Source organism: Trichomycterus rosablanca, unplaced genomic scaffold (assembly GCF_030014385.1).
Source record: "Trichomycterus rosablanca isolate fTriRos1 unplaced genomic scaffold, fTriRos1.hap1 scaffold_41, whole genome shotgun sequence".
NCBI lineage: Eukaryota > Metazoa > Chordata > Actinopteri > Siluriformes > Trichomycteridae > Trichomycterus > Trichomycterus rosablanca.
In genome coordinates this window covers 2,281-24,678 of record NW_026947238.1, presented here as the reverse complement: position 1 = coordinate 24,678, position 22,398 = coordinate 2,281, and the positions used below count along the sequence as shown (strand labels likewise).

Here is a 22,398-nt window from a genome sequence, read left to right as displayed (position 1 = left end):
ACACACTAACACACCACCACCATGTCAGTGTCACTGCAGTGCTGAGAATGATCCACCACCTAAATAATACCTGCTCTGTGGGGGTCCTGACCATTGAAGAACAGCATGAAAGGGGGTTAACAAAGCATGTAGATGTACCGATGGACTACAGTCAGTAATTGTAGAACTACAAAGTGCTGCTATATGGTAAGTGGAGCTGATAAAATGGACAGTGAGTGTAGAAACATGGAGGTGGTTTTAATGTTATGGCTGATCGGTGTAAGATGAAGTTAAAAACATCACTAAATGTAACCAATGTTATGCACATACTGCAGTGCTGCTAAATAAATATCAGCACCAAGACTTGATGACTCCGTCATTGGATTTACAGAAGCCTTTAGTCCAGCAAATTCATCAGCTGTCAGTGGGCAATCTATTTCAGGGACATGGATGCCAGAGTTGGAATCACTGGGCAGGAGTCCACTGCTTTCCCAGTCTATTTCTGGAATATTCAGATTCTGTTAAAGAAAATTCAGTTTCAGTAAATTGAAGAACAAATACATAGATAAAGAAGGGGAAAGCATTCAAGTTTAAAGTCATGCTTACTTCATCACACTCCTGGGAATGATGATGCTGTCCCAGGTGCCACAGCTGATTGGGAGAGAGGTTACCCTCCGTGCAAAGAGGATGATTATCCCAGCCATCTTTAAATATGTCAAGGTGGGCCTGCAGGCATGGAATAAAGGCATAGTGGCAGCAAAATATGTGCAGGCTGTTAGACAGATCAAGATGACCCTCGTCCTCAAGCTGATGCAGGACATTGTAGAAGCGGCTGGTGACTGCTAAGAAAACATCACGCCACAAGCGCTCAATCCTATTCAAAGCAAAATTGCCATGAGGTTATGTAGTAATTGCGGATACTTAATTAAAAAGGGTTTATTCATACTTACCTCTGATTGTGGACGCTTTTGCCTGCAATGAAGCTACTCCTTCCTGTTCCTCGAATAGAGAACATAACACGAGCCACATCAACATTCTCTGTTCCATGATCGCCCCGCACCCTGTTAACACAGGCAACTAAAGTTAAGCAATCTCTGTATCAGGGATCACCAATCTTGGCTGAAAAGATTGACATGTCTACCAGTTTTCACTGCAACCAAGCAGGAGCGCACCTCATATAACTAATCACTTATTTCAAGACTAACTGATTAAAATAAGTAAAATCACATGTGCTGGCCGTTTGCTGACAAGATTGGTGAACCCTGCTATATAGTATGTTACATGTTTCAGCTACACAGGCTCTTTGCTTAGTTTCCAGTACATTACATTTGAAAACTTTTGATAACACTTTACTGGAGGGTGATGTTTATAAGACTACATGGTACCTACATATGTTTGTCATGACAACTGACATCACCCTACAGTAATGTTTACAAATGCTTATTCAAGTAGCCACCATTTACCTGTAAAGATTACATTTGCCAATTTTGATCAAAGTGAGTTATTAGAATACATACGTTGGAATTAATATTTACAAACATTTATGTAAGGTTATGTTGGTTGTCCAAACAAATTTATGTAGATGTCATGTAGGCTTATGAACAGCATCCTACAGTAGTGTTACCAAACTTTACTTGTTTTTTTTTTTACCTCAGTGGAAGTCCAAACTTTTGAACTGCGTCATTGAAGAAAGCCAACGTTGTTGAAGCCAGATTGTTGTTTGACACACCAAGATACATTATCTAAATTAATAATACAAATGACGAAGATAAACATGAGAACACTTAAAATGTTATTCATTACCAGAACCATCTTCCTGACAATCTTTAAATTAATTTTGTTTGGCGATCAATATCCTTTGTTTTGAAACAGCCATATGTATGGCTATTAACTAGGCCTCTTACAGCACTTTAATATACAGTATTTATGCTAAATGTGTGCTATGTAATAAAGTGTGTTACATACATGTAATAATTTAATAATTGTTTAGTACCTTCCGGGAGAAGCCATCTATACCTCCAAAGATCACCATGTTGTACCTTGGTAAATGAATTATATGATAAACTTAGTACAGTTGATGCCAAAGATAATAGGAATGAACACTGTTACAATTTGTTTTATGTTAATTGCACAAACCTTATTAACTTGTGATTTGTATCGATGTGCATTAGTGACTTTGGGGCTGGCACAGAGTATGTTCTCCTTACCACACAGCCTAACTCTGACATCCTGGAGACGACACCAACTGTGTCTACTCGGTGCATTGATGAACGGACTCTCTCCCACTGTAGGTGATGTCCTTGTGCCCTCAATAAGCCCATCATCATTCGGTATCCTGCATTTGGGTTTCTGGCATGAATTGTTGACACTAGGGAGTCCAGTTCCTCATCAGTCAACATGCTGTAGCGTCCTCTCGCAGATAATCCCCACTCTGCCATACGCCTGTGGAGTGTAAATCTTGACACGCATAAAAGCTTAGCTACACATGTCAAAGGCAATCCCAATGAAAGGAGCTGGGCTGTATATTCTTCAGAAATCTTGACACGTGGACGACCATTCCCTCCCGTCTCATGCTCGATAACGACATAGGTCTCGTAGTTTGAACAGCATGCCATCCGGTGAACCTCTGCAAGTGCGTTATAAACATCTGGAGGAACATCTAATTGAGCTGAAACTGAACTAAGGAGTACCAGCTCCTGTGAACACACAAATTCTAAATAATCTCTGTCAAGAGGAACACGTTCAAGCCAACTCAAAAGTCGAGTATGGAGCCTTCCTAATAAATGGCTGATAAACAGCTCCTAGGACAAAAAAAATAAAGTAGGTTAAATAAATACTAGCCCAGATTATGCAATACAGTTTTTTGCATACCATAACGACATGATTAACCTAATCACTCTTTTCTAGCCAGCATTAAAATAAATGCAATAAATTAAAAAAAAACTTGCCACAGGTAATTCTAGAAACATGTCTATACAAATCCTAGTTATATAAAGCTGTCTATCTAACGCTGAATACAAAAAATCATACTGGTTTACCAGTTAATGTTATCAAGATATGTTTTATATAAAATAAGTAGCTAACAAGTTGACATTAACTAGCAAACAGGCAGGCATCATCTATCATTAAATCCAGAAGCAACACTAATGAAGAAGTTAATGTTAATCATGTTTTCAACGTTACCACAATAGGAAGAAACTTACCGCCTGGGCTTGACGTTCCATGATTCGACTTGATGAAAAATTTTCACTTTTCTTTCGGTGATTATTAGGCAGCCGGCATACAACCCTTTCAGTGCGGCTAAACCAGCTCCTTTGATTGGTCAATAATTACGTCTATTTTCCCCTTCGTCCCGCCCCCTGCGCTCCTAAGCCCCGCCCCTCGGGAGCTACAGGTACAAATCAGTTTTGCAACACGCTGACTGAGATATTTGTTGCAAAACTCGTGGCGGGCAGATTTGAAACTGCGCTGCAATATTTTTATTCTCACATCGAAAATAAAAGTACAAATTTATTTTTTACAGGTACAAATCTTTTTTACAGTTACAGATTTATTTTTTACAGGTACAAATCTTTTTTACAGTTACAGATTTATTTTTTACAGGTACAAATTTTACAGATTCATTTTTTACAGGTGCAAATCTTTTTTTGCAGGTACAAATCTTTTTTTACAGGTACAGATTTTTGTTTTACAGGTACAAATCTTACAGATTTATATTTTACAGGTACACATTTTTTTCACAGGTGCAAAACTTTTGCTACATATTTACCTCCATATATAGTAGTAACTAATTATAATGTTATGGAGAACCAATAGACGGTTAGTGGAGCGTTTCTTCCATCTCGTGGCCAAAATGTGAAAACACGAACTAAATCTGTGTGTTTATGTGTGTATGTGTGTGTTTTCTTTTATGTATGTATATCTTTATGTATTTTTATGTAATATAAAAAATTGTTAGGAGGATTTAGTGGCGTTGGTGTTGCACGGTGTACACAGTCTGTATTTTACACAGAGATCGTATTAACTGATTGTAGTGTAATCTACAGTATGGCTGTACATTGGTAGAATGTAAACACGCTGGATGAAGGCATAAGGAATGAGCAGAATATTGAATGTTAACCATAAGACTGGTTATTGTAATAATGGTAATAAAAGAACTGTATTTACAATGATGCCTTTTCTAATTTGGTAATTCATGTGTTTGAGCCGCCACTGTGTGTGTGTAACTTTAACCTTTGCCCTCTGAGTCCCGCAGCACCGACTCCCATTTCTGACGGGTTTTTGTCGCCGTTTGCAGGTTCTCCGGCTGGTACTCACACTCAGGCTGGCACTCATTGTGCTCGCTACCTGATCTGAAGGCATGAGGACCCAGGTGTGGTTCGTCAGCTCCAGGTGCGCCTTGTGTTCCTAGGCAGCACAGATGATATCTGTTGAGTCCAATTTAAGCCCAACTTCCTTCTAACCCTAATTACAATAACCCCAAGTTATTTCTAACCTAAACTAGTATAACCCCAACATATATCTAACCCAAATTAGGTAATTTAATTTACTTTCACGAAGACAGGTGGGCATAAAAAGTGTAGGTTTTCACATTAACAATACACAAAATCTTTTTTCTATAACTTTTGGAACTTAAATAATTAATTTGCTGTTTTTCAATTCTTTGAAGCAGTCAAGACCAGCTTTGTGATATCCAAAAAGTACATAAAGCGCTATAAAAAGACCTTGTTGCTTTTGTATTTGAGTTAGCAAAGCTTCACACCTGACCGTTGTACATTGTTCACGTGCTTGTATTTCTCTGTGTTTAGTCACTTATAAAGACTTGCATCAGTATTGTTCAGCACAGACAAATCCAAACACTGCTTTACACATTTTTTATGTTTTTATTTGTTTAATGTATTCATTTAGTTATTCACTCATTCATGACCCTAACACCCACTTTAACAAAACATCTATGGCTCTAGCAGTCCAGGCGACACATATCCAGGGCCAGCTGTAGCCTAGTGGTTAAGGTAAGTTGGTAACTGTACTGATTTGAACTAATATGTATTTTTGATCATACATTGCTGTATTCTCCCACCGTCTTTCTGTATTCCTAGTATGTTCTTTGTTTTTTGGCTACATTGTCATGTCTCTAATGGCTGTTTGTCACACCTAATTGTACAATATTAAAAAATGCGACAAACATGGCGATTATAGTACATTGTAATAGTGTTTAAGGTTGCATAGGGTTTAGGGTTGTTTCTTTGATTGTATTTCTTTCTTTTGGCACAACATGTTTAGAAAAAAAATTCTTAACATTAAACATTAGTTACAGAAAAATATGTCATGTGGAATACATCACATCGATTGTGGACCGATTTACTGTGAGGATAAAACAGTGGAGGTTCTAAGTTACGCGCTTTACATGAGACCTACTCCGAGCAGCTGCGGTCACAGTGGGCGGTCACTGCTTAACTCCGCCCCATTGTCTTCAACTAGGGCCGGTAGAGGGAAATAACAGGCTCGCTGTGAACGCTCGTCCTGCATTGACTCGCTTCATCTCGACGAGAGCAGTAACCATGTCCGGAAGAGGGAAGGGTGGCAAAGGTCTTGGAAAAGGAGGCGCTAAGCGTCACCGCAAAGTTCTCCGTGATAACATCCAGGGTATTACTAAACCCGCCGTTTGGCTCGCCGTGGCGGTGTGAAGCGTATTTCCGGCTTGATCTACGAGGAGACCCGCGGTGTGCTCAAGATTTTCCTTGAGAACGTCATCCGTGATGCCGTCACCTACACCGAGCACGCCAAGAGAAAGACCGTCACCGCAATGGACGTGGTGTACGCTCTGAAACGCCAAGGACGCACCCTGTACGGATTCGGGGGTTAAACGTTCATACCTCCACGCTAACACAACGGCTCTTTTAAAAGCCACCCATATTTTCTACAAAAGAGAAAGTCCTCCTGCTTTATTTTTATTATTATTATTATTATTAGTAGTAGTAGTAGTACGTTCACTGATGCGTAGATTTGCAAGTCACTCGTTTAGCCCCAAAAGCTTGAAAGCATCATTATAAGAAAACAGCACATTCACTGATGCATTTTTTTTTTTTCAAATCACTTATGTAGCCCTAAAAGCTTGGAATTATCATTAGTAATTGTAGTATTACGTTTACTATCAGATCTCTCGTTTAGCCTTCATACGTGTTTGCATACTACCAATGTACAGCCTACTGTAGATTACACTACAATCATTAACACAATCTCTGTGTAAAATACAGTAAAACATTGTGCCCAAATGCTTCGCTTAAAAAACAAACAAAAAATTATCTATCTATCCTAACTATATATTTATATATAAAATTTAATAAAATATTGCTATTGATTCTTTTATATTCGGTTTTTAAACATGTATCGACCTCAGATTAAGCGGGAACAGACAAAGAACAGATTCTAGTGAATGGGGCAGAAGGGGGCGTGGAACGGTATGTTGTCTGTCCAATAGAAACCCAGGACCTTGGACCAATCAGAGTTACGTGTTTCAACTTACTCAGCATGCAGGGTTAATAAAGCGGGCGTGTAGAGCGTCTACATTCACTTGCAGTTTGCTCTAGAGGAAACAGCAGCGTCATGCACAGTGATACAGTGATAACTACTATAACATAATACGTTTGGAAGTCCTTTTCTAGAATCTTATTTTTCCTTTGTATAAGTAGTGTACCTTTAGGTCCTACTTATTGGAGTCTCCCCAACAAACATGGCCCCAATTGGGGCCCAACCTACCCAGGTCGGAAGACACTGGGTAAGGTTGAAATTTGTTGGGGAAGGGGAAGTACCGAATCGTAGCACAGTTGGAGCACATCTCATACGTTCTGAGTGGATAGAAGCCAAAGACATTTACTCTTTTATCACTTTACAAAATCAAAGAGAATATGAGCTGGTTTTCTACACAGAGCATATGTTGAAAATGTTTTGCCAGCTATTCAATGCTTGGATTGGGGAAGGCTTTTGGAAAAACTGGAATATCACAAGCTCAGCTCCCCAAGATATTGTCCATATTATCATCAAGTTCTGGACTGGACGAATCGCCGATGAAGACGTAAATTGCTATATCAGAAGATACTGTGAGATTCTACAACCTCCGGATAAGCCAGTGGATCAATTCGGAATATGGTATGGAGTAAGAAGATATAAAGTCAAGCTAAGAACGAACGAGAATGGAGAGATCCAGCAATTGCCCAACACTATAGCTATGGGTCCTTATGTAGGAAAGATTTCATACCCTGGACAAATTCAACGATGCTACATATGTAACTCCGCTCAACATCAAGTAAAGGACTGTGATAAGACCAAATGTTGGAAATGTGGACAGTTTGGACACAAAGCTAAAGATTGTGTAGATGTGGAACAGTGTGGACTGTGTGGACAAAGCGGTCACTCGTATTTCACGTGTCCTAAATCTTTCAGTAACCTTTTAAAGAAGGAAAGAAAACAAGCACAACCAAATCTACAAGATCCAGAACAAACTACACCCGAAACAAAAGATCCAGCTTGTGATAAACCTGACAACAACGACCAGCCACAACAAGAACAAGCGAATAAAGAATCCAACAGCAGTGAGGAAGAGTCATCCGGTTCAACAAGCAGCGATGAAGCGGATAGCAGTGATGAGGAAGACGACAGCGACAGCGAAAGCAGTGAGGCGACGGATATCGACATTACACCGGCACAAAGACAAGCGGATAACATCGAACAAACAACTACAACAGAACAATTAAAGAGAACTAATGAAAAAACGGAGGATATGGAAACAAATACTTAGGCTGATTTGTACTTATTTACTAACACTTTATTCCAATCTTTTCCAATTAAAAAAAAAAAAAAAAAAAAAAAAAAAAAAGGCACTTTGGTTCTAACAGGTTTTAGCAGAGTTGTGTTCTTCGACTGTTGTCTATCTAAACTTAAGGAATGAAATGTTCACTATGGAAGCACTTCTGTAAGTCGCTCTGGATAAGAGCGTCTGCTAAATGCTGAAAATGTAAATGTAAATGTAAATACTGAAACCAACACGGACAAATCACCGAACTTGGAGAGAAGATCGAACACTCAACAACCTGAGATCAAAACTGGAAAACGTATAAGATCCCCAACAGAGACAACAACCAAGAGACCAAAAGATAAGTGAGATGTACACCCACTTATTTAATGTTTGGGGGGATTAATGTTATAACTTATAATGTAAGAGGAATACAAACGGAAAAAAATAGAACGGAAAAATTAGATAAGCTAAAACGGTTAAAGGCAGATATTTTATTTCTCCAGGAATTAAGATTAAAAACTCATGATGACATAAACAACGTACAGCAAACATGGAACATAGGTGAATCTGTAATCTCTATGGGCGAGGACTCAGCGGATGGTATTGGAATATTTTTTAAAACAAAACAGATAAATATTATTAAGAGAAGAGATTTAATACCAGGTCGACTTTTAGTGATAGATTGCATTTTAGAAAATCAAAAAATTAGGTTAATAAATATATACACAGCACAAGACAGTTTTAAAAAAATACAGCTATTTCAAAAAATGAGACAATTGTTGCTTTGCAGTCATAACATTATCTTAGCGGGAGACGTCAATGTCATAACAGATAAAGAAGACAGAGTTGATGGATTACCTTTTAAGCTAACCAGAGCAGCAAAAGTATTAAAAGAAATATGTGATGAATGTGGAATGAAAGATGTTTTTAGGGCTTTACACCCTCATAAATCGGGTTTCACAAGATTTGATAGCAAGGCAAAAACGAGAATAGACAGAGTATATGTATCAAACCAAATAAAAGTTGAACAATATAAAACAGAATTGATAATAAATTCAGATCATTTAGCTGTAAATTGTAAAATTCTTTTAAATGCAAAAATTAGAAAAAACTATTGGAAATTAAATTTGAAATGCCTGAAAAATGAACCACTCGTAGATGAATTAAAAAAGGAGGTAAATATATGTAAAGATCTAGATGTTATCTCTAAATCGTATTTTGAATTGTGGCAAATCTTAAAAAATAGGCTTAAAAATATGCTGATTAGGAAATGTAAAGAACTAAATCAAAAAAGAAACCAGACATATGATGAATTACTTACAAATTATATAAAGAACAAAACAAAAATGAATAAAACGCCACAAGATTTAACAGAAATAGATTAACTTAAAGAAAAAATTGATAAACTGAACTGCGATTACCGCAACAGCTTAAAAGTAATGTGTGGCTATGAAGGGCCTGAGAATACTGATTGTAATATACATAATCTTATTAAGAAATATAAAGAACGTAAAGAAACAAAAAATGTTAAAGGAATACGGACAGGAAAAACTCAATAGTAACCAATGGAAAAGAAATAGCTGATGAAATTGTTAAATCATTTAAAGAAATGTATAAAAAAACAAGCACTAATAAGAGTGATGTAAATAATTTCTTAGGAGAAACGATCCAAGGTATAAATGTAAGTTTTAAGGAAATTGTTGGGAAAATCACCAAAGAAGAAGTTAGTAAAGCTATCGCTTCGTTAAACAAAGGAAAATCTCCAGGTTCCGACGGTTTTCCTGCTGAATTTTATTTGTTATTGTCTGATGATTTGTCTGATTTACTTACATCAGTTTTTAACCATGGAATAGAAACAATGGACATGTACGATAGTTTTTATGAAGGTATAGTAACATTAATCTTTAAAAAAGGTGATGAATATGATTTAAGTAATTGGAGACAAATAACTCTAATGAATGTGGAATATAAAATTTTTGCAAAACTTTTAATGAACAGGTTGCAGGTAATTTTAAATTCTATTATCGAACAAGAGCAAACATGTGCAATTAAAGGGAGAAACATGTGGGATAACTTATGTATTATTAGAGAAATTATTACATGCAAAGGCCTTAATGTACCTGGGTTTTTCATGATTGCATTGGACCAAAAAAGAGCATTCGACTTTCTATCAAGAGACTATCTGTGGAGAGTATTGCAATGGTATGGGTTTCCTGATGAATTTATAAATATGGTTAAACTGTTATATAAAGAATCAAAAGTAAGAGTAAATGTGAATGGGAACCTGACTGAAAGTTTTGATATATACACGGGAGTTAAGCAAGGATGTCCACTAAGTGCAGCTTTATATGTGATAGCGATTAGCCCTCTGTTGTTCAAAATTAAAAAAGATAAAATGTTATCAGGGGTTCAGGTTAACAATCAAATGAACAGATGTATAATATCAGCTTACGCAGATGACATAACTTTGTTCATAAAAAAACAAAGAGAATTAGATAGAATCAATGATCACTTTTTAAATTATGAGAAAGTATCTGGAGCAGTTTTGAATCAAAATAAAACAAAAGCAGTATGGATTGGTGACCCAAAGAGTAAACCAAGTCTTAGTATACAAGTAAAAGATGAAATCACAGTACTTGGTATACAAATAAGCAATGAAAATGCATTAGATAAAAATTGGAATAAGAAAATATTAGAAATGACTGAAGAGTCCAACAAATTAATGAATTGGAAAACAAGTTATGAAGCAAAAATAAATTTAATTAATGTCTTTATATTAGCAAAATTATTGTTTCTATCCATTGTATTTCCACCAACGCAAAATATAATAACAAAATTGAACAAAATTTGTATCAGAACAATATGGGGTAGGAACTTCGAAATAGTTAAAAGAGAATTCCTATATAAAGCTAAAAAGAATGGAGGACTAGAAGCAACTAATTTTGGAATAAAGCTTAAAATTAATTATTGCAAACATATTAGTTTAAGCTTAGCTCTAAAAGCAGCTTGGTTAGGGAATACTGATGAATGGGCCAAACTAAGAGGGAAGAAAAGGAAAGATGTCCCCTACTATAAACTCTTATATGGCGACTTTGTCGAAAAATATAGACTTTTGGAAATAAATTGGGTCACGCAGTCCAATAAAATAATTCATAAAGAAATTGCGAATTACATTTATAATGGTATGATACAGTTTAAAGACTGCACAAAAGAGGAAAATGAAAATCTTATAGATTTATTACAAAATAAAATAATATCTAGAAAAATGAAAGATACAATGTGGTTGTCAGCCTTAGGTAGATTACCGGTGAGAGCAGTAGTAAAGTGGAGTTGTTTTGTTAAAACTAACTTATGTCCAATGCCAAATTGCAACGAAAACGAAACAGTTGGGCATTTACTAGTAGACTGTCAACGCTCCAGAGAAATTTGGAATTGTATTAAGGACTTGGGATTAGATATAGAACTGTCTAGGAAAAACGTCATTTATGGTGGCTTTAACCTTGATAAACTATGTGGAAAAAGACTTTTGTATTGGATTGTGATTGCTGTAGTGGTGAATCAAATATGGAAAACTCGATGTAAAATGACAACTGAAAATGTGTATATTGATTGTGAAGATGTAGTTAAACAATGTATGGCCAAATTAAAATGCATGAAAAAATTTAAAATGAAATCTAAACGCATGACAATTCCATGGGACCTTTTTAATGGACTTTAGACAAATAGTGTTCGAGTTTAATTAATTCTAAAAGAAAATGTAAATATTTGTATTATTACATGAAATGTATCAATTAATGTAATATTACTGTACGTGTATGATGTAAATGATATTTGTAATGTGATATAAATTTGTACAATAAAGTTTATTTAAAAACCCTAAGGCCGCGCCCAAGAAGGGCTCCAAGAAAACCGTCCCCAAGACCGCCGGCAAAGGAGGCAAGACGCTGTTAGGTTTTTCAGAACAAAGACGTACATTTAATATGGGAAATTTGACGGCATTTTCCAAGCTTTACGACATGCATGCCGCATGTCCCCCACATGGTCTATTCAAAATGGCGGCTGCCATAATCTCTTGGCAGAGGGCGGAGCCTGGGCCTCTTTAGCACATTTCATTGGCTCCACCAGCAGTAAAGGAGGAGGAGCCTAGCTGAGTTTAAAAACCGGCGGGGAGAAAGGTTCGGCCTCTTTCTTACGTGGTGTGTCTAGACTGCAGGAGAAAAGGAGCGCCGGCCGGCTTAGCTCTGATATATATTCACAGATTATTTTTACACTTAATAAAGTGTTTTAAAGAGTACTTTCTGGACTTCCTTCGACTGCTTTCTTCAGGACCTTTTGAACAAAAGATTTATCCTAACAAAGCGCAGAAATTCCAGGAAGGAGAGCTACGCTATCTACGTGTACAAGGTCCTGAAACAGGTCCACCCTGATACCGGGATCTCCTCCAAGGCTATGGGCATCATGAACTCCTTCGTCAACGACATTTTCGAGCGTATCGCTGGTGAGTCCTCTCGTCTGGCTCACTACAACAAGCGCTCCACCATTACCTCCAGGGAGATCCAGACCGCCGTGCGCCTGCTGCTTCCCGGTGAGCTGGCCAAGCACGCCGTGTCCGAGGGTACCAAGGCCGTCACCAAGTACACCAGCTCCAAGTAAAGCGCCTTAGTCGCTCTGGCAAACCAACGGCTCTTTTAAGAGCCACCCATCTTATCAAGTTAAGAGAATTTTCCTCTTTTTAAATATTATATCTGAATAGGTCATACACATTATCTAGATAGCCTCACATGTTTATAATACTTGATTTTTTTTTATTTATTTATTAATATATTACTATTCTTTGGCCCGAGCTCATATTTGAACCATGCGGTCCTTACCCAAAGTAATACATTGTTCTCTTTAGAAATGTTGTTGTTACTACTACAGCAGATCTAACGCGACCGGAAACGAAAAACCGGCAAACGGAAATAGGGAGGTGTCATGGCAGCCCCCATAGTGTTGCCAGGAAAATCGTGGATAAAACGGGTTCATTGCAAAATCGTGAAATGAAAATAAATACCGAACGGTCTAAGTAATAATTTATCTAAATTAATATCAAACAGGACTTACTAACTAGCTCAGAGCCAGGGTCGATTCAGTAGTAACTGTCATTAACGTTAGCTTACCTTTTAACGGACTTACCTTAACTTTACCTTTCAAAATAACGTTTTAAAAATGAATTTCACTCGAATTTTTGGCTAATATTTCAGTTTCATTTCGATTTCAAATATAAAAGTTATAAATGTTTGGATAGAAAATTACAGATAAGAGAAGATCCGTCTGGTCGAAAACCGTTATTTGTTATTTATGTATACATTTTAATTTTAACCGTCGAGTCTCGTGAGAAGAAAGGGCGCGAGGAAATGGTCGCGTCCCAAACCGCACACTGCTGTAGTGTGTAAAAACACCATAGATACCATGTTATTGTGCACTCGTTAGGCATCCTATATATTAAACCTGTATGAGGTTCGTAACGCAGCCAGGAATCCGCATATGTTTGGTATAAAACCAGAATGCACTTACAAAATCATTAAAACGATTATGATAGGTCGCTCATTAATAATAACCTGGACACATATGCAGAAATGTATAGATTGATAAATTAACTGTTGAAAATCGTGTTCTTTCATCCAGGAAAAAGAACAAATACAAATTAGTCAAATAAAGCAATTTATTAAGAATCAAATACATAGATTGGTAAAAGTATATTCTGAGCTCAGGAGACTTTGCACATACACCAACCGCTGATGTATCGAGAAGCCACGACTTACTTAACGCGTTCCCACGCCTTATTAACGCGTGGCCACGACTTACTTAACGCGTTCCCACGCCTTATTAACGCGTGGCCACGACTTACTTAACGCGTTCCCACGCCTTATTAACGCGTGGCCACGACTTACTTAACGCGTTCCCACGCCTTAATAACGCGTGGCCACGACTTACTTAACGCGTTCCCACGCCTTAATAACGCGTGGCCACGACTTACTTAACGCGTTCCCACGCCTTATTAACGCGTGGCCACGACTTACTTAACGCGTTCCCACGCCTTATTAACGCGTGGCCACGACTTACTTAACGCGTTCCCACGCCTTATTAACGCGTGGCCACGACTTACTTAACGCGTTCCCACGCCTTATTAACGCGTGGCCACGACTTACTTAACGCGTTCCCACGCCTTAATAACGCGTGGCCACGACTTACTTAACGCGTTCCCACGCCTTATTAACGCGTGGCCACGACTTACTTAACGCGTTCCCACGCCTTATTAACGCGTGGCCACGACTTACTTAACGCGTTCCCACGCCTTATTAACGCGTGGCCACGACTTACTTAACGCGTTCCCACGCCTTATTAACGCGTGGCCACGACTTACTTAACGCGTTCCCACGCCTTATTAACGCGTGGCCACGACTTAATAACGTGTGGCCACGACTTAATAACGTGTGGCCACGACTTAGTAACGCGTTCCCACGACTTAATAACGTGTGGCCACGACTTAATAACGTGTGGCCACGACTTAGTAACGCGTTCCCACGCCTTATTAACGCGTGGCCACGACTTACTTAACGTGGTCCCACGCCTTAATAACGCTTGGCCACGACTTACTTAACGCGTTCCCACGCCTTAATAACGTGTGGCCACGACTTAGTAACGCGTTCCCACGCCTTATTAACGCGTGGCCACGACTTACTTAACGCGTTCCCACGCCTTAATAACGTGTGGCCACGACTTAGTAACGCGTATCCACGCCTTATTAACGCGTGGCCACGACTTACTTAACGCGGTCCCACGCCTTAATAACGCGTGGCCACGACTTACTTAACGCGTTCCCACGCCTTAATAACGTGTGGCCACGACTTAGTAACGCGTTCCCACGCCTTATTAACGCGTGGCCACGACTTACTTAACGCGGTCCCACGCCTTAATAACGCTTGGCCACGACTTACTTAACGCGTTCCCACGCCTTAATAACGTGTGGCCACGACTTAGTAACGCGTTCCCACGCCTTATTAACGCGTGGCCACGACTTACTTAACGCGTTCCCACGCCTTAATAACGTGTGGCCACGACTTAGTAACGCGTATCCACGCCTTATTAACGCGTGGCCACGACTTACTTAACGCGGTCCCACGCCTTAATAACGCATGGCCACGACTTAGTAACGCGTTCCCACGCCTTAATAACGTGTGGCCACGACTTAGTAGGGAGTGGGAATGTACAAGGGTCTCCGTTCCGTAAATCGGATATATGCTGTAGGGGAATTCACGTACATGGTCATCCAAGGAAGGTAAGCCTGGCTTTATAATACTTATACAGTTTCACCCAAAACAAGTTATAATTTTTCACATATCTGCGTTAGGAAGGGAAATTCAAACGTTGTTACAAGATTTCACCGGGTTATGAGCTAAACGGCATCGCTAAGGAAGCAGGATTTGCTTTCACAGCATTCTTAGCCTTGGACCCTTGACAGCATGAATCCACCTTCACTCCAATAACAGAGCAGTACGCTAGCATTTTCTGACACCAAGTTCTAGGGAGGCCGAACGCTCGCCAAGGCCACAGGTTAGCCATGTAGGCTTAGAGAATAGAATACTCAAAGAGGTTGATTGACACCATCAGTGTGGTACCGCAGTACAGTCAGCTTGCGGATAGCGATTCAGATTTCATGGTCTACGCAAACAAGGAAAGTGAAGTGAAATATAAGCGTATTTTTAACTTTGGTTGGTGATTTTAATACAAATGACATCCAAATCTATGAAAATGTGTTTGCTTTAGCACACTTTGATTTGTGAAATCTTTCACAAATACAGTTTGGTGTATTTAAATGATTTATACAGTTCTGCTCACATTTTCACGTGTAATAACACAGCAGTTCAGCTTTTGGGACAATATAGAACATTCATTAAAATTTGATAACTGATCATGTGAAGAGATAAAAGCAGACACATATTTTTTGTCTATCAGTCCTTTGTTAATATATTAAAAAGATGAATATTTGGAGGGTTTGACTCTAAAACGCTTTTTTACACCAACAATAGAAATTATATATCACTTGTTTTGGGCATTATCTAATTTTCCACAAACATAGTTTTTTTTTTTTTTTTTTTTATAAAGTGCTGCTCACTTCTTTTGTAATACTACAGTAGTTCAGCTTTTAGGGCAAAAAAAGAACATTGTGCATAAAGCAGACACAAAATAACTTTTTGAAATATTTTGAAATTTTATTAACTTTAACAGTATAAAAGCAGACACAAATGAACTTTCTGTTAATTTGTTAATTTGTGTCTGCTTCTATCTCTATACATGACCAGTTATCAAAGTTATATAAATGAATGTTCTATATTTGCCCCAAAAGCTGAACTGCTGTGTTATTACACATGGAAATGTGGCAGAACTGCATAAATCATTTAAATTCAGGTATATATACCAGGTATAACGAAATTAAGGTGCAATAGTCTCTAGTGTTATAAGCAATACATTTAAAGAAGACTAGAATTTACAAAATACCAATATTTGCATTTACAAAATTAACAGAATTTACATTAACAATAATGACAATAACACAATAACCAGGCAGGTGCACAGACATTTTTGGGGGCAGGTGCTCAAGCCAAAAAAAAGGGCACCCATCGACAAAATTATTAATAAAAAAAATAAAAATAAAAAAACACAATAGGATATTTAACTTACATATTTATTTTTGTTAACACAATCAATACACATCTAATCAAATAACTCAAATTATCAAATTGCATAAATAAATGAAAAAAAGGCAAAAACAAGGTCATATTGTGGCTCTTCTTAATAACCAAACAACTGAAACTGATACATCTCCCTCATTTGCTTTACTGGTAGATGGTGTACTCCAGGATAAAAGCTTGCTGTAGTTCATTTTCTTTCTGCTTTTGTAGCCTTTCTTTTCTTGGCATTATGCTGCAAAATTTGTAAATGAGATAAATCAAGGTCGTGCATAATAATCAAGAGTGACTTACTGAATCTCCATAAAGGGGAGAACTCAGTATACATCATTTTACTGTTTTCTGACAGAGTTGAAGCATTACACTAATAATATACCATTACTAGTATCAATTTACCTCACCAGACTGTCATGTAGCTCAACTTAAGACCTAACCTTTGATTTTAAATCAGAAACCCACTTTGGGTAGTTAATGTTAACAATGGGCCTATTATTATGCCAATAAAATCAAATAGACAGCTAAATAACATTTTTCTATTTATTCATCATTTTTATATGCTGTTCTACATCATAGAGCATTATATTTAGCCTTCTACATATATTAGTTTGTAATGTTAATTACCTAGCAAAATTATTCCTCATTTGTAAACCTCAACTGTTGAAGTATAAATGCTTGCATGAAAATAACTCCTTGACTAAAGGTGACTTTTCCTACACAGCGTTTTGGCCAGGATGCTGTAATTATAAAATATTGTATGTTTGTACCTATTTGCAACACTTTACTGTGAGAGCTACATGACATTCTCCTGCAAAATGTTTGTGCTCATGCTTTTTTTGTCTTCAGGCTTTCACATCAAAATAAGTCAGATTTTAAATGAAACAAAACTAGTGAACTTGTAATTTGTAAAACAGTAAAACTGTCTTTAAATTCTCTTTCTGTCTGTCTGTCTGTCTGTCTGCTGCAGTTTGTCCCCCTGCCCCTTCATTAAACATGACAAACATCAGTAAACAGCTGGACAAGGCTTTGAAATCACGTATTTCATGACCCCTGAGTACAGGTTATGCGTTATGCATGGATGCTCTTTGTATGAAACACTGTCACTATCTGTCTGTCTGATGCTGCGGGTCAGAGGAGAAGTGTGTAGCAGCGGTTTGGCCTGGCGCTCAGCACTGCATGAGTGCTAACCGGAGGAGGAGGAGGGAGGGGCAAGGCGGGGATCTGATCGGGGCAGAATTCTCACAAGAACTCAAATAAATGCCCGTCCGATATCAAAACACTTTTGGGGGGAATTGATGACAGAGAGGGTCATTTTTATTTTTAAATATTGATGAATGTAGAAAAAAAATTGGGCTCCAGAAAGGGCACTTTTCTCATCTAGGGCAAAAAGGCAGGTGCTTGAGCACCACTAGGGGTCTATCTGTGCACGTGCCTGACAAAAACAATAACACAAACTGTTTTTGTGAAAGTTTCACAAATCCAGCTGTGCTAAAGCAAACACGTTTTCATAGATTTGGATGTCATTTGTATTGAAAATCTCCAGCCAAGGTAAAAAAAAAGAAAACGCTTATATTTACCACGGTCTTATATTTCACTTAATTTTTCAGTCCCTTAAAAGGATAATTATAGGTGGTGCTGTTCATGGCTGGATTACTGACCGGGTCAGTGGGGCCAGCGCCCAGGGGCCCTTGAGGTCAGGGGGCCCCAGGGGGGCCCTGGCCCAAAACATTTTGCGATGCCTATCAACATTTATGATACAATATATTTTTATTTCCGAGGGCCCTCCATTTTAAGGATCCTCTGACTATTAGGGACTTTGACCCCAGGGCCTCTTGGGGGCCCTAGCCATGCTTTTGGGGCCCCTAGCCATGCTTTTGGGGGCCCTAGCCATGCTTTTTGGCCCCTTATGAAAATGGATGAGGCGTTGTGGCACTGCTCTGACGTCGACTTCTGGCTATTAGGGGTCTTAGGAAAGAGGGGGGCATATTTTTAGAGGGCCCTGGTTATGAGAGCCCCTACCAGGGGGCCCTAGAGAAGAGCAGGGCATACCATTAAAGGGCCCTTGATCACGAGGCCCCAGCCCTTGACTTCCATAGAAGTCGTTTACCATGGCTCCTTGACTTTCTAGGGACCTACAAATTGCCAGGCAAGCTACCAGATTTCATAACAGACGTTTTGTTGCAAATATGCGATTCAGGCCCTTACTTAATGTTTCTGAATTTATATTGTTTCAAAATTATTATGTTCAATTTCTCTTAAGCGCAGAGACACAAATTAATTTAGCAATTATTTAAATTTAAGACAAGCAATTTCAAGCAGTTTGAATGCATACACACACTTAACTGAGCTATTTGATGTTCTTTTCATGCCTGACAATATGTCCAACAGTGAGCTCACTTTAAAGGCTAACTCACTCGCTGCAGCATATCCTTCAGATCTGAACATGAGCCTGGCAGATGAATTGATACAATACAAATCATTCATAACAGAAAAAGAAAAATGTCCTAGTGAAATGCTCAAAACCATGATCAATTTGAATTTACAGTCAACCTTTCCAAATGTCTACATAGCACTTAGACTTTTTTTGACTGTGCCTATCACAAATTGTCAAGGGGAGCGTTCATTCTCCAAACTGGCTCGTATTAAGAATGAACTCAGGATTAGGATGCGCCAAAACCGCCTGAACTCACTGTCACTTCTGGCCATTGAATCAGATTTGGTCAGACAGCTTAATTTTGATGAATTAGTGGATGACTGTGCAAGAAAGAAGAGTAGAAAGAAACTTATATAAAATAGATTCTTGTGTTAGGGTTAGCTATTGACAGGTTGAGTAATGTATTAATTTATTTATGTTTTTTTTTTGGGGGGGCTGGGCAACTCTTTGCCCAGGGGCCCAGACTATCCTAAGTCCGTCCTTGGTGCTGTTACTATTTTTGTAACAAAAAAAATCGAAATCGTAATCGACAATCGGGTATAATTTTAAAATAATCGAGATTTTTTTTTTTGCAAAATCGCCCAGCCCTATAAATCTGCTGTAAAACTTACTGATGGGGCATCAAGAATTAAATCTTCAACCGCCGAAACTTCCAGGCCAAGCACAACAGCCAGGACTTCAAATATGTAGTGGTGTGCTGGCATCAGACTAGCCTTCCTCTCCTGTCTGTATCTGGCCTACAGGTTAACAAAGTCCTGCTGGTCAGCTTCACGTCTACAGAACAGGTCTTTCATTATGGTTTAATGTAAATTCATCTCACCTGTTTCTCCATTGTGGATTTGTGAATGGCCTGCATGCTGACAACAGATTGGTGAGACCTGCCTGGCCTTTGTTTTACAGACTCTGATGGGTTCATTTCTATCAAAAGCACAAGTGCATTAAATCCATATAGAGTTATGTGATATTTAAAGCTGCCATATAAAATGAATCAGTCACATCACTTCCTGTAACAGGACAAACACTGATGTGACATGAACTTTAAAGGATCGTCAGTGTTTTTTTAATGTTTTTTGTTTTGTACTACTGTATTTATGTGTCACCACAATGGATCTGGATGCTCTTCCTGAGGCGACCCTCCCTACTTAATAGTACACAGACAAATGCCCAACCTCCCCAATTTAGAATGTGTGTGTACTGTACAGTTTAGATTAGCCATTCCACCTTCTGCATGTTTTGGATGGTGCTATCAAACCACAGTACACAGTAGAAAACCATGTGGACTTGGGGAGAACGTGCAAAATTTCTCATAGTCAGCAGCCGGAGGGGCGATTCGAATCCAGGCCCTCGGAGTTCATGTTGCTAGGCCACATCTACTCGATCTGCTGCGCACCCGTGCACTGTAGTTAGTTACATAACAGATTTGTCGATACCCAGGTCCTTTTTGTGTGGAGTTTGCATGTTCTCTTGCATGTCCATGTGGGTTTCCTCCAGGAACACTGGTTTCCTCCCACAGTACAAAGACGTGCCAAGTTAACTGGAGAAACAAAATTGTCCTTGTGTAACGAGTCAATACCGTTTCTGTCATGAATGTCAGGGGTTTTCAACCTTTTTAGGCATGCGCCCCCCTTCGTGTGCCTGGCGAGCCTTGCGCCCCCTCAACCCCCCCTCCCCCTCCTCCCCTTGTTGGAGCGCGAAAGCGTGTGCTAAGCCCTGCCGCCGCCGCCACGCCCACCTTCCCTGGATGACGCACGTCTCGGACACATCCTCCGTCAGTCTCGTGTGCCACTGTTGAAATCCTGATGAATAGATAGGTTTGAACTCGTTCTGAAGGAGTCAGTAAGTAAAAGAATCGATTCAGTGGGACCTGCTCCGAGAATTCATAGAGGAATCGATTCATTTACACATTGACTAAAACGAACCGACTCACCAAAAATAATCATTTGTAAATCATTTGAAACCGTTAACCGGTATAAAACGGGTTCATTGCAAAATCATGAAATGAAAATAAATACCGAACGGTCTAAGTAATAATTTATCTAAATTAATATTAAACAGGACTTACTAACTAGCTCAGAGCCAGGGTCGATTCAGTAGTAACTGTCATTAAGGTTAGCTTACCTTTTAACGGACTTACCTTAACTTTACCTTTCAAAATAGCGTTTTAAAAATGAATTTCACTCGAATTTTTGGCTAATATTTCAGTTTCATTTCGATTTCAAATATAAAAGTTATAAATGTTTGGATAGAAAATTACCGATAAGAGAAGCTCCCTCTGGCAGAAAACCGTTATTTGTTATTTATGTATACATTTTAATTTTAACCGTCGAGTCTCGTGAGAAGAAATGGTCGCGTCCCAAACCGCACACTGCTGTAGTGTGTAAAAAACCCCATATATACCATGTTATTGTGCACTCGTTAGGCATCCTATATATTAAACCTGTATGAGGTTCGTAACGCAGCCAGGAATCCGCATATGTTTGGTATCCACGATTTTCCTGAACTTTGACCTTTCCCGTGATTCGTAGCTGAAGCCGGTTTTTGACTTCCGGTTACAGTGTTTACGTTCTGAACGACAGAAGTAGTGGTCATTCGTAACTGGGTTTTTTTAACAAACATGACCAAAAGCACTCGGTGGTTGAATAGTAAGTGTAGAGCGACTGTCTATTTATGCATTTTGTTAGACGAGTGCACTGTGTACCCTTATCCTGATTTTTTTTTTGCCATGGTGACGGTGGACGCTGGCGCATTTGGCTGCCGCTACCATTACTGTATTTTACCGTATTTTATTGTATTTTTGTATTTTTATCGTGTTTTTCTGTCATTTTCATCTTTTTATACACTCCTGTAATCACTACCGCTCCTGTTGATTGATGACTATGGAGTGTGTTGGGTTATTTTAAAAGATGCGGGCACTGGTACGTTTGGCTACTGCAGCTCTATCTTCATAATTCTCTTTGAGGATGCTACAGTGACTCTCGTTTTCTACCTATCTGCTGTCAGCGTTTCACAATAGGAACTTTTTACCTGGACTTAAATTTTCTGGTGTGCCCTGCCTTGTGGTCTGGTCCTGTACACCGCTTCCACGAGTAGCAGCTACAGCTGATCTCCACACACACACACGATGTTAAGGTATTCTGTCAATCAACTGAGGAAACTCAACAACTACACTACTCCATCGTGTTCATCAGCAATAAAACAACTTGGACTTTTACGCCGGCGCCGCTACATTCATAGGAGCTCCCGGAGAAGGTTTGTTTACTCCCAGTCCGATTCCAGTCCCAGCGCGATTCCATCTATCTGGTCAGCTGTGCGCTCCGTCTCAACACTACATGCGGAGCGGGATAGAAAACGTGGAGTGGACTTCAATACTCTTCGACGGATTCCCTCAGCTAATGAAACCTCGTTGGCTCCCCCTGTGAATATGTGCTTAATTAATGCACGCTCAGTGGGGAATAAGGCCC

At 38.9% G+C, this 22,398-nt stretch overlaps 3 protein-coding genes across 7 annotated transcripts; 2 read left to right on the top strand and 1 right to left on the bottom strand.

The window, feature by feature from the left end:
* Positions 1-6,922: 6,922 nt before the first annotated feature.
* LOC134308098 (zinc finger CCHC domain-containing protein 3-like) lies at positions 6,923-7,791 on the top strand. The gene has a single exon (XM_062990628.1). It carries the CDS (start codon positions 6,923-6,925, stop codon positions 7,775-7,777), a length of 855 nt encoding a protein of 284 aa, XP_062846698.1. The 3' UTR covers positions 7,778-7,791.
* A 2,845-nt stretch (positions 7,792-10,636) lies between these two features.
* On the top strand, positions 10,637-12,427 carry LOC134308106 (histone H2B 1/2-like). The gene is made up of 3 exons (XM_062990638.1): positions 10,637-10,641; positions 11,637-11,720; positions 12,148-12,427. Exons 1-3 carry the CDS (start codon positions 10,637-10,639, stop codon positions 12,425-12,427), a joined length of 369 nt encoding a protein of 122 aa, XP_062846708.1.
* Positions 12,428-16,272: 3,845 nt separating this feature from the next.
* LOC134308107 (dynein axonemal heavy chain 8-like) lies at positions 16,273-22,064 on the bottom strand. 5 transcript variants are annotated; one of them, XM_062990641.1, is made up of 4 exons: positions 21,962-22,064; positions 19,758-19,855; positions 19,549-19,674; positions 16,273-16,741 (listed from the first exon to the last, which is right to left on the bottom strand). In XM_062990641.1, the coding sequence occupies exons 2-4, from the start codon at positions 19,851-19,853 to the stop codon at positions 16,697-16,699; spliced, it is 267 nt and encodes an 88-aa protein (XP_062846711.1). In that variant the 5' UTR covers positions 19,854-19,855; positions 21,962-22,064; the 3' UTR covers positions 16,273-16,696. The 5 variants fall into 5 exon arrangements, with proteins under 5 accessions (XP_062846711.1, XP_062846713.1, XP_062846710.1 ...); XM_062990643.1 differs by lacking the exon at positions 21,962-22,064 and adding an exon at positions 21,335-21,386; XM_062990640.1 differs by lacking the exon at positions 21,962-22,064 and adding an exon at positions 21,192-21,297.
* Between the last annotated feature and the right edge of the window lie 334 nt (positions 22,065-22,398).